The 13,342-nt window shown below is 32.6% G+C and overlaps 1 protein-coding gene across 1 annotated transcript; it reads right to left on the reverse strand.

Moving 5' to 3' along the window:
• Positions 1 to 880: 880 nt before the first annotated feature.
• LOC145329422 (uncharacterized) lies at positions 881 to 11,869 on the reverse strand. The gene is made up of 4 exons (XM_080173541.1): positions 11,371 to 11,869; positions 8,174 to 8,956; positions 5,294 to 5,437; positions 881 to 4,352 (listed from the first exon to the last, which is right to left on the reverse strand). The coding sequence occupies exons 2-4, from the start codon at positions 8,948 to 8,950 to the stop codon at positions 3,237 to 3,239; spliced, it is 2,037 nt and encodes a 678-aa protein (XP_080029667.1). The 5' UTR covers positions 8,951 to 8,956; positions 11,371 to 11,869; the 3' UTR covers positions 881 to 3,236.
• Positions 11,870 to 13,342: the final 1,473 nt, after the last annotated feature.

The raw sequence follows: 13,342 nt of genomic DNA on the forward strand, positions 1-13,342 counted from the left end.
TGTCATGAAGTTTCTTTGTGGATGTCGTTACAAAAATTGTAATGTTCTTATTTTATTACACTTATAATTGCAAAGGGGTGCTTTCTCTTAAAGTGAATAACGACCCCCCCCCCCCCTTCACTTTTCTTTTTTTTGATTTACACTGAAAATAAGATGATGAGATATTATTTTACTATATGCTTCCCCATACCCAATATGACTTAACCCAACTTAAAGAAAAAACAAAACACAAGAACCACCCCCCCCCCACCACTTATTTTCAATTTATTAAAAAAATCAGGGGGTTCAGGTTAGGTGCTCAACTAGGCGCTTTTAGAAAAACCGGAGTAAGATAATAAGAAAGAAGAATTGCGCAATTAATAAGTCTGCTACAGAGCAATCAATGCTTTTTTCATGTCTTCTAGTGCAAACATAAATCATTTATATCTACACAACAAGAAAATAGTAAAAATCATGAGTATGTGCTTAATAATATCCTTATGCATATAAATAATACAATGTCTGTTTGTATGCAGCTCCACTGTAACGAGATTGTAATCCTATAAGAGAAGCTTCTTATGGATACAGAGAACGTTTGAAACAATTTTAAGGGAAAAATCCAAAAATAGTCAAAAATTTATTTTTACTTTTTAAAACTTAAATTAAAAGTGATGGGTCGATTTACCATTTCCCGCTTTCCCCTCCCTCTCTTCCCTGAAGTGCCCCAAAAGGCCTCCAGGTATTTGTATGAGTAAGAACAAACTAAGAAAGGAAAAGATAAAGCATTGAGTAAACTATTAGCAACTACATAAATGGTAGTTTTTTAATACCAATAAAATGAAAAAATGAACGGAAGATATAGAATAGCTTTGCATCAAAAGTAAAAAAAAGTTATATGAGCGCTACACAAAATATATTTTTGTTGAGATAACTAAATAATAATTATGAGAATGGTAGATATATACAACTAAAATTATAATTATAAATAAGCTAATTAAATAATATTAACAATTAATAACTGTGTCATTTACTAATAATTCTTTAGCTTGGTATAGTTTGCAATTAAATAGTTTTTATTATAATAAATTATGGTTACTGTATTATTGTATTACTTTAATAGTTTCATGGTAATATAAATATTTTGTAAAAGGCGTTTGAATAAAAATTATATAATTTTTAAATTGCAAATACTAGAATTATCTGCATAATATCAGTAAAATTCTCACACCCTAACGAATTGCTCAAAATTTCTGACCTAAAAAAACAGATCTTATTGCAAAAGACTTAGCTTTCCCAAATTTGTAAATTCCTTATAAAAAAAACATACAAAATGAGTATATTTTTTTTATTAAACACCTCCAAATATACTGGTTAATGCAGCTTAAAAATTTTAAAAGGCACAAAAGAATTAAAAAAAACTTTTAGAAATGAAATTTGAATAGCACCAGTTTTTATTAATGGTAAATAATTATTGCAATTAAATAAACAAATTTAGATAAAAAACAAATAATACAAATCTTTAGAAGATTTACAGGCAGATAACATAAAATTTAAAATAAAGATTCAGATTCAATCTAAAAATAATTCAGTTAAGGTTTTATTTAATGCCTTAGTAAGATATGCAATTATGCTTTCCTTTTTGTAATCTTTTAGATTCCTATATTTTTTGAGCTAATAATGTCAAATGTAAACCTAATTTCCTTTAAGCGTTGCAAATTTCTTGAAAACTAAAAGCATTAGGAATCTTTAATAACATACTATTAATTAGGAAGAATTACTTCAGTTTTCAATTCATAATAAGTTTCAATTGCTCTTTTTACAATTATTATCACAACAAAATTCTAAAGATTCACTTTAGATAAATATTATTACATCATTTTTAACTTCATGCATAAAAATATTGCTTGATAAAATGATTATTTGCTTAAAATAAATTTAAAAAATTTCATATGATTGAATCACACACTACTTATTTTAACATTTTGCATAAAAATCAAACCTTAGAAGTGTTTAAGTAATTTTGTATAACATTTTTTGTTAGGTATAGAAACGTTTTGGACATCCACTTGTAACAAGTTTGTGATAAATAAATAGCAAATGTTACAATCATATTTAAATAATGAAGAAAAAAAAAGTTTTCCTCAAATGAAATAATAACTAAATTGAAGGTAGTTTCAAGTAAAAAAAAACTGTTCTTAAACTGCTATCCTGATCACTATAATTAGATTGTGATCATCAAAATAGGCATTTTGTTTTAAAATTTAAGTAGCAGCAAACCTATTTTGTGAAAACAAGGTATTCACTAGAAAACAAAAAATAAAGAATATAAATATAATTTTCTAAACTTTCAATTTGTAAATAAATCTTAAATTCAGAGGGTTAAGACCAAATTGAAAGCTTCTATACTTGTTGATCAGATTAAAACTCTCAATTGTTTTGAGACTTTTTAGTTTAGTCCCTGATCTAGTGAATAGGTTGATAGTAAGTTATACAAAATAAAGGAAGAAATCATAGCCTTAAAGTTTAAAAGTGAATTTAATGGCTAATTGCTTTTTCCCCTATATTCTATATAGCTTAAAACCTGGGCAAAATTAATTACTAGGTAGGTATTAATAAATATCAACCCAGCAAAGTTGTACAATAGTTTTCCATCAATGATCATCCTACTTTATATAACAAAAGCAGATATCTTATGGAATATACTTAATAATCAGGGATATAAGACATTTAAATAATGTGATTTAAAAATATTCCAATTTGTATTTTTATAATTATTTACCTCCTCAATTGAACCTCATTGTCTTAATTATATTGTGGTAAAATATTAGGAATATCTTTTTTTTATTCACAAAAACTGATCTAACACCTTATACCCCTGATAAGAATACCCTGCCAGTAAAATAAAGTATAACACAGCTAAAGGGAAGAATAATGGGACAGGGTTTAACAAAATTCAAATTAAAGACTAGATTTTGATTTCTTTTCTGTTCAAATCACAAGCATAAAATCATGGCGATCAAAATGAAAGGTTTTCGTCTTTTACAATGGCATCATTAAAGTTTCTTGTCAAGTTTTCTTTCAATTATTCATTTTGCATATAGAATACATATTTTCTATAGAGATACAAATTAATTTTGGTGTATTGAACAATGTGTAATTTTAAACTCATCCTTTCCTGCAGAATTATCTATTCAATATTTTCTTTGCAAAAACTAAAATAAATTAATTTTTGAGAAAACTCATAAACAAGAAACTTTTCAAGTTACATTCGCATTCGCGTCGGCCGAGCCTTTCTCAGCCCGAGCTACGCCATTCATGGCCACGGAGTTTCTATTCCTGTCAAACATAGCCGTTGTAACATTATTGTTATTGTTCTTCTCGCCATTAGAAGCTACGCTACTGTTAGCATGAGTATCATTGTTGCCGTTGTTACTTGGTTGAATAACTCCGTGCATCATTAATGAGGAAGCCTTTGGACTGCGCAGCTTTCGCAAGCCTTTCCCACCGCCATGATGTCTGGAAGACCCGCCTCCGCCGTTAGGGGTATTATTATTTGCGCTTCCGGCGGCCGCAGTTGCGGGATGAAGTGACGGCGGTGGGATAAGCCCGCGAACCCGATCTCTTGGACTGTAACGGGTCGTGCCGTTATTATTACTTTTTGATGGCGTCAAAGAATTTTTATTGTTGTTGTTGTTTGCACCAGCTTGATAATGGCGGGAAGCCGACGGGGAATACCGTTCACGCCCATGGCTGTGGCCGCTATGATAGTTGTAATAAGGCTTGTGTGAGTCGGAAACTTCTGGAGATCTTCGTACGTCATTCAAATTGGAAGACGTATAGCTTTTATCAGAAGACGCTGGGCTGCCGTGCTTGCGCGAACTGTCGGGCGAGCTCCGGCTTGAAAACCGGTTTGTTGAGCAATTGCTGGAACAGCTAGACTTACGGCTGTTCTTGGGAGATGGAGAAGATTCGTGTGGGGAGGGTGATGAGGCATGCATGGAGGGGGAATAGGTATTTACAGCACCTGAGCTAGAATTTCTAGTAATTGAAGAACACTTTTCACTGTCTTTTGATAAATCATTTACTTCAACACTTTCCTCACTTTTATCTTTAATGTTATCAACTTTGATATCATTCATATTAAGGTTATCTTCAGCAAGACTATTGTCATTGGCAGCTACAACAACCGACAAATCAGCTGTTTGATCAGCTGATGAAGTTCTTGCACTTAATTCTGACACATTATCACTGGTTTTTAGATCTTGCTTTACATCATCACCAACATCAGCTGTTGATGTGTTGAGATTATTGCCAATTATTCTTGACTTTTCAATGTCCTTAGGATCTACTCTCTCCAGAATGTTTGCCTGTGCCTGTAATATAACATAAATATGTAAAAGGTAAAAGGATGAAAACTTGCATATGTAGGGACATAGGCGTCCAAGGGGGGGGGGGGTAATGGGGCGATTACCCCCCCATTCAAAATTTACCCCTACCCTGGGGGTGCCGTAGGCACCCCCAACCATTTAGGAGGGGGTATTTACCCCCCCCAAACAATTTTGGGGGGGGGGTAAATACCCCCCCCAAAATAAAAAATCTCTAATAAAAAAAATTTTTGCGCGCTTCGCGCGCATTTTTAATACTATATATTTAATAAAATTTAAATTGCCCCCCCCAAAAATTTTACCCCGGGGGTAAATTTTGGGGGGGGTAAACTAAATTTACCCCTGCCAACAGATTTCAGGGGGAGTAATTACCCCCCCCAAGCAAATTTTACCCCCGGGGTAAAAATTTTGGGGGGGGTAAAAAAAATTTGCGGCGCGCTTCGCGCGCCATTTTACCCCCCCCCCCCAAAATAAAAAGCTTGGACGCCCCTGAGTAGGGAAGCAAATTAAATAATCAATAGACAAAGTGAGTATAAGGCATATGTTGATTGGTTATATTAAAGGATGAAGAAAAGAAGAAAAGTAATTTAAGTATTCCTATACTTAATGTTCTTTGGTAAAGGTAATTTTGACCAAAAAAATCAGCTGTCTATCTAAATAACAGTTGTGAAAATCAAATTCTCTCGTAGTATTATGGACAGACAGAGAGACAAAGTAAATTTTAGATTTGTTTCTCTAGTTTCACAATTTCCAACCTATTTGAAATTGTTGGGTAAAGAATGAATGGCCAATCTGCATTTTGAATTTAAATTGCCCTTAAAAAGCACTCATTGCACTATAAAATCATAGCTCCAAAAAATTACCAAAAAGCATATAGAAACATAATTCTACCAAAAATCATAAACCTAATTTTATTTCTTATTGTTTACCTGGTTACAATCCTCTAGAATCTCTATGCTTTGAGCCGCCTTGAACCTGGCCTCCGTGAGCTGGGCCTCCAGGAACAGGACGTGCTGGTCAAAGGCGGATAAATTACTCTCCTTCTCCTCCTCCTCACTCTGGTTCTTAGATTCCTACAACATTTATATTTGAGTTTCTATAAACTATAAAAAATCTTCTTTTCGCGAGTGAAAAGACAAAACTCTTAACAACCCGTAAGTTATTGTCACAAAGTCGTTTTACTTTAAATGTAAAATAATGAAAATGCCATTAAACGAATATAGCTACAATTTGATTTCATAAAATAAGGTATAAATATAAACAAAAACGACGAACATACCTTAATCATAGATAAGCTCTCATTTTTTAAACAGGTTATATTTTTCTCACGCAAACCTGTATTTACATTTTTAAAATTTAAAGCATAGGTAATATGCAATGAAAAGTACAATACACAAAATAAAAACGTTATTATCAAGATTACATTTCTCACCACCACCACCCACCACCACTACTACCCCCTTTCCCGCAATAATTTAGGAATGCAAAAACTTTTTTATGTGCATCTTCTTACCAAGGGTGGGACACTAAGTGTCACAAAATATTTTAAATAACTAATACAACAACGTCCAATGGTAGCAAAGTAAAGTATTGAAAAGGAAAAAGAAACACTATACCTAGTCACAAACAAAATGTGCAAAATATAAAATGACAATTTTGGTCTCATAAAAGACAATTGAAATGACATGTTAGTTTACAGTTCCTAGGGCAGTTTCCCTTACATTGCATTTGGACAACAAACGTACTTTTAAAAAAACAACATATTTTTCGTGCTGTTGTAGGTTAGGTTCGGGTAAGTATTAGTTAGAAGAGTCCCGCAGGGATAGTACAAGGGTTTCATGGTGAAGAAATAGATTTGATGAAAGCAACAAACTTAAAGATTTAGATATATGATTTAACATAGAATGAATAATAAAGTTTATAAGAAATACACTGTGTTTCGTAAACACTCTTCAGTTACAATAACATTTTGATACTGACAATAAATTCAAAAGTTTCAAAGATTATATATATGCACTAGCGGATGTGCCTTACCATTTAGGTGTTAAGAATTCGAAGAAGCAGGAAATAATAGAAAAATAGCCTAAAACCATCCACGTACCAATATAAAAAAATACTGAAATCTTAAGCTACAGACAAAAAAAAACTTTCTATAATATGATGGTAAACGGTATCTGAAACATGTGCGGTGCGTGTTCAAGTAATCATATATATGTACAATTCATATATCATGTGTATATCTTATAAATTCATTATTTATTGTGACAACTTTTAATTGAAAAAATATGAAAGTTATTAAAGTAAAAAATCCTTATCAATCAACTCTTCAAATATTTATTTTTCTATGACCAGGGCTCCACAAAAGAGTTTTAGCAAATTAAAGTGAAAAATGCGCAAAATAAAGTAAGACGACAGGTGCTCCACCCTGGACTGGGTCCAGCTGATATCAAATAAAAACAAAACTGAGTCAATTTAACAGAATTTAACAACTAAAAGTTTTTAAAATGTGGTAACTCCGTCATATTGACAATTTTTCATTCTCCTCTGTCATCAGCATATCATACAGCTCAGTTGGGAGGTACAAATTTTTCCTCCTACTTAAAAAGGCATCTAATAAAATACATCCTGTCAAATGCTCTGGCACAGTCAGAGATCTAAAGGGATAAGACATTGGACGATTGATGATGACTCGATGAGTGAAAAAATTTCTCCATGTGTTGATTAAAATTATTGGTATAAAAATTTGGACAACACTAGTTTGAAACCTAAAGTTTAAGAGCCAACGAATAAGATAAAATACCAGCTTCTTATGATAGTTTGGCACGGCCTTATTTAATAACAACAAAAAAGATTGACAGGGGTTTGGTAGTCCTGAATATTCTTTTAAAGAGAAGATTAATATTGTCTAATACCCAACTGTCGTATGTAGTTGTAAATATGGTAAGACAAATACATTTTACAAGTTCACATATACAGTAAAAAAACACTGAAAAACACATTAGGGCTCTTACATCCATATATTTTGTTCACTTTTATTTGTTTTTTAAAGATATTCATCCATAAAACAAAATAACAGGATGCTTATCTGTATCTAAGTCGGCAATTTAAACATAAAAAAAATCATGTTAATTTTTTTTGATTGATGTTTTATGTATTGAAAAATATGTAAAATGACATACAAAAGCTTTAATGCATTTTTTTTGATTGAAGGTCAAAATTTATAGACACGACATCTTTTTTTATGTATCGTCCTTCCTCAATAAAAAGTAAATAGCCTAAATCACAAAACAAGCTAGGTATAATCCTATCTTATTTTCCTACTTAAATGTAAACTTTGGGGTATTTTGAATTACCTACTGAGTCTGTTTTTTTTAGTAGTGGCTACTCTATAATTAACTTTTTCTGACCGTCCGTTCGTTACGCAATTTGAAATATGTTATTTATTTGGTTGATATTTAAGATAGTCCAGTGATTTTTTTGGTTATTTGTTTGGTGTCCTTTATATGGCAAAAAAAGTAGTAGGTAAGTCCTTACACAAAAAAACCTAAATCAATTTATTTAAGAATCTAACTTACCTATTAGGTTTATGAAGTGCTTTTACTACCTATTTGTTTATATTACACTGTACTGTGTTGTATATAGGTATCATAAAACAATCAAAGTAATCCCATTTACAACAAAAACTACAAATGTCAAATTGTCAATATTCAGATTTTCCATCACGACTCCTAAACTGATTTATATCCACTGAATTAAAACGGTTCTACGAAATTTATTTTTTGCGTCATATTAAGATAAAAAAAAACTACCTCAATTTGTAACGCAACCGCGTCAGCTAGAGCCGCAGTGGCCAGCCGCACATACTTTTCAGACTCCTCCAGCTTTTTGTCGAACTCCTTGATCCGGTTGGCGAATGCGTTCACCTCGCCGTCCACACGTTTCAACTGCGACTTCATTATGTTGTGAAGCTCGTTCTTAATAATGTTAAACTTCATAGTAGCATCAGAGCTGAACATGGCAGAACCAAATGCAAAGCCTGGATAGTCTGGGCGTCCCGCCTTGCCGCCGCCTTCGCGTTTGCTCCGCCGCTCTTCCCGCTGTTTTTGCTTTTGCGCGAGCTCCTCGGTGCACTGGCTGCCGCAACGAAGTTGGCTCCACTCTGAGTCATCGATTTCTGCAGTGTTTTCGTCGACTGTGCCGCTGTTTTCTTTGTTTTCTGTGTCTTTTTCCTCTCCATTTTCTCTGTCATCACCTTTTCCTCTTTCTCTTGACTCTCTGTCAATATCGGGTGTGTTATTTGAATTATCACTTTTTGACTTTGTTCCTGTCCCACTGTTTGTTCCTGTGACAACTTTTCCTTTGGTTTTCTTATCCTGCGGAGAGCCTGGCGGATCCTCCTTACCAGGTTTCTCCATCTGTCCATTGTCCTCTAGGTTCTGGTTGGTATCATCCTCATTATGGAGAGTGTCCTCTTCCTTGTGAAGAAATATGGTCTTGTCTTCCTCCTTGTGGAGGATGGTAGTGCCCTTCTCCTGGTCCCCGGTGTGTGTCATCCTGTCCCCCTTCTTTTCACCAGCATTGATCATGAGCTCCTGAAATAATACATCAAATAATATAGGTAGATTATTTTTTAACTTGTAAAAATATTTTTATTTTTTTGAGTTTTATAATTCAAATTAGAATGTTTAAGTATATCATAAAGATATATGTTCATTAATTTTTTTTAGTAAATATCAATTAATCAGAGGTTGCAAAGCAAAATAAGGTTTTAGGAGAGGTGGACAGACTAGATAAATATTAACTACAAAAATTAAGATTATTATCACATATCAATTTAATGAACATAACGTGTAATATAAAACGTTTTTTTATAAAACCTTAAAATCTGTAGGTAGTGAAATTATAATTTATCTTTAACTATCGTAATCATATGATTAAACTGCAATAAATAAACATTTATACACTTTGCTTACTTTACAAAAAAAATTATTTTGTTATCCTTAAGTAACTAATTTACTGTTGAAAATAAAACAAAGAAATGATCCAATCTTTCAATTAAACTTTTTTTCTTGTTTATAGAATTATGTAACGTTTAAATTAAAACTTGACAATGTATAGATATCATCATCATTGCCTTTTAGTTCTCGGCAGAACGTAGGCCATGCACAATGGTTCTCCAATCTTCCTTTTTTTGGGCACGTTTTGAGGCATTGCTGAAAGATGGAATTTTCTTTTCTTTCAGTTCACTTAAGAGTTCCCTCCTCCAGGTTGTTTTTGGTCTACCTGGTTTCCTCTTTCCTACGTGGGGGTTCCAAGTCAAGGCTTGATTGGTTATATCATCATGCCCTTTCCTTAGAGTGTGCCCCAGCCATCTCCATTTTCTCTGTTTTATTGTCAGTTTAATGTCTGACATATCACTGCGCTCTAGAAGCTCAGCATTTGTGATCTTATTTGGCCAAAAGATCTTGTGGATTCTCCTTAGACATTTATTGACATATGTCTGTAACTTGGAGACCACTGCTGTGTTTAGGAACCAAGTTTCAGCCCCATACAGCAAAACAGAGAGAACATTTGACTTAACTTAACTTGGTCTTTATGGAGATGTAGTTGGAATTCCAAATTTTGTTCAGGCTGGCAAAGGCTGTCCTAGATTTGTTAATTCTAGCTTTAACATCTGTTAAAGTGCCTCCAGCTTCATCAATTTTACTTCCAAGATACTCAAAACAATTTACATCCTCAAGAATTTGGTCTCCAATAGTAATTGGTTCTTGGGAATTTGCATTTAATCTGAGTATTTTGGTTTTAGGAACATTTATTTCTAGTCCAATTTTCTTGGAGGTATTAGCTATCCTGTTAGTCCTTCTTTGCATTTGACTTCTATTGCTTGTTAACAAAGCGATATCATCAGCAAAGTCCAGATCTCCTAAATATTTGGGATTGCCAAATAGCTCCCAGCGAATGCCATCATTACTTTCACAGTTCTTCATGATCCAGTCAATGGCAAGGAGGAAAAGGAAGGGAGAAAGAAGGCATCCTTGTCTGACGCCTGTTACAATCTCAAAAAAGGTTGATAGTTTACCTTTATACATTACGTTTCCACCTCCTTTGTGATAGATAGCTTTAATGATATTGATTATCTTTTCTGGAATGCCATAGTGTCGGCAGATTTTCCAGAGAGATCTTCTGTCTAAAGAATCAAATGCTTTTTTGTAGTCAATGAAGTTTACAAAAAGCTCAGAGTTCCATTCCTTGGATTGCTCTATGATGATTCTTAGAGAGGTTATCTGATCAATAGTGGAACGGTTTGGTCTAAATCCAGCCTGATTAGGTCTTAGCTTTTCATTAACCTTCTTCTTTATTCTATTAAGAAGAATTTTACTAAGGATACGGCCAGGTACTGAAAGGAGCATTATCCCTCTGTAGTTTCCACATTGGGTCAAGTTTCCTTTTTTGGCTAGTATTGAGATATGTCCATGTATAGATATACTTATTATTTATTTAAAGATAAATTCTAGATTACTTTCATCTTTCAATAATATATGCATGTAGTGGCAATAAAAATGACCTTGTACTTATTTGTATATTTGACCTATTTAAATATTTAAATAAATAGGTAGGCTAGGTGTTTATCAACAAATACCTAATAATTAGAATATCTTATGTTTTTCCTAGATGGAAGGATTGTCCATTTGAAAAAAAAAAATTTAATCTAGTAACAAAAATTAAGTTTTAGTTTTCTTCTATAATGATTTCACTGACAATTTACAAATGTTATTTAATTTAAATACCTTATCCCTTTTAATTTTTATATTGAAAATATTATCTGTGTTTTCTTTGCTTCTGCCTTAAATATGTTAATAAATATATACGTTAAGCATATCATTAGATTGGGGAATTATGAAATGACTTGCATTTCAATTAAATTATAAAATCACCAATATTGTTTATTGAATAAATTCACTATTAATGAAGTTGCACACAACTGTATATAATTTACTTTAATCACCTGTTTTCTAGCCCGATATAACCGTCAACACTGGGTTCCGGGGGAAGTTGATGGAGCAGTCAAGGACCGTTTACTTGTGTCCTATTACATAGACTCCATAACAGTCTACTGAGTAGTATAATATTTAAATGTGTGTTTGTTCACATACAAGTTGTGAAAAATATTTGAAAACAGACACACACACATATTTATTATGCACATACATTATAGCACTCTCTACTCATGCTTAACACTTGAGTTGGAGTGTGTGTGTTTTTAAATTTTGTGTGTGTGAGTCGAGTGTAAATATAGGCCTGATTCACTTTCAGGCAGTCTGCTGTCTTGTATTAATAATACTAAAACTTTAAAAATTTTAGAATCACAGTAAAATAATAGTGCACAAATTGACCATGTAAGTCATGTGATACACCTTAAATAAACTTTTTAGAAATCTCATTTTGCTGATGAGGGAACAAGTGGATTAGAATGAAGGAGGAAGGGAGAGGGGTGATAGAGCAGTGGGGATTATTTATGATGTAGAGAGGGAAGGGTGAGGTTTGTTACATTTAGTGTACACTTCGCCCATTTAATGTCGTCGTTATTTGAATTACATTTCATAATAGGTAAATATATTTTTCATTTCATTCATGGAGGTTTTTACAAAATAAGCTAAGCATAATTTAATTATATATTTACTTTCAGAAACATAAATAATTAGATTTCTCTGTATCTATATATAACATCTTGAAAAAATAGTTAAAATCATAATATTTGAAAATGCATCTTTTTCCAAAAATAAATATTTCCAAAAGCCTTTTTTGTTGAGCCATTAGATTTATCCAGGGAGTAAGGGAGGGGACAATGGGCAATTAATTCAATATAAGAGTTATCAAAGAAAGGGCATGAAATCCAATTTAATCCAATAAATTTGTAGGAAATTATAAAGGGATTGTTAATTGAATAATAGATTTCCATAGCGTCGTGTAAAGTGAAATCACAACTTGTTTTTGATGAAATATATTGAGGTTTTATGGTGTGATTTTTATATTACAAGATTATTGGACCCGGTCAGCTGCTAGCAAGAATATGACTGCCCCTTTTTATTCTGTTTATTTCCCTTGCCCCCACCTCCCTTCTCCCCGTCTGCTACATTCCAAACTAACGCACAAGTAGTTATTTCCCTTGCCCCCACTTCCCTTCTCCCCGTCTGCAATATTTAAAACATACACAACGAGTAGCAGCATTTCATGCGCAAGTACCCAAACTCAGTCAGAAACTGCTAAATTCTTGCACATTCCCTTTAAGCCAGTACCCAAAGTCTAAGACTCCTAAAAATTGAATATTCGATCCATTGTCCCCTCCCTTACTCCCTGAGATTTATCTGAAGAAAAATAAAAAAAAAATAACGAAGATGACAACATTTACGATGCACCAAATAAATCAAGAAGGGACAAAAGAACAAAGTGAGTTATGGATCGCAGATGTTCATTGACCATTAAACAAAATAAAATTGTTAGAAAGTCACGAAATCTTTCTGATGTATCATGTTTATATTTTCGCAGCATGACTAACTGATCAAATTTTATACTTGATTGTCATTGGTATAGGCCAATCTTCACACAAAAAGAAAGATTCGTCTTGTAAAGCAATTTCAAAATATCAGGACTGACTGACCTATGTATAGATGGACAGATAAAGATTCAATTAGAGTAGATTCACTACTAAAAAGCATAAATACATTTTACTATTTTTATTGATATTTAAACAGTTTTTTAGACATACAAGAGTAACCTACAATACACAATGCAGCATAAAAAAAAATATTCAACAAAATTATAATCATTTAACAATACATTAACATGATAGCAAGATAATAGAGGCAAGAAGGAAGCAAAAAATTATAAAATAATAACTGTTTTCAGGAATATAATGGATATAGGCATCAAGATTTTGTTCTTTTAATGTTATAGTCGCTTATTCGATGATCTTTTAA

The sequence above is a fragment of the Acartia tonsa genome, chromosome 1 (genome assembly GCF_053477335.1).
Source record: "Acartia tonsa isolate MP-2025a chromosome 1, ASM5347733v1, whole genome shotgun sequence".
NCBI classification, from domain to species: Eukaryota; Metazoa; Arthropoda; class Copepoda; order Calanoida; family Acartiidae; genus Acartia; species Acartia tonsa.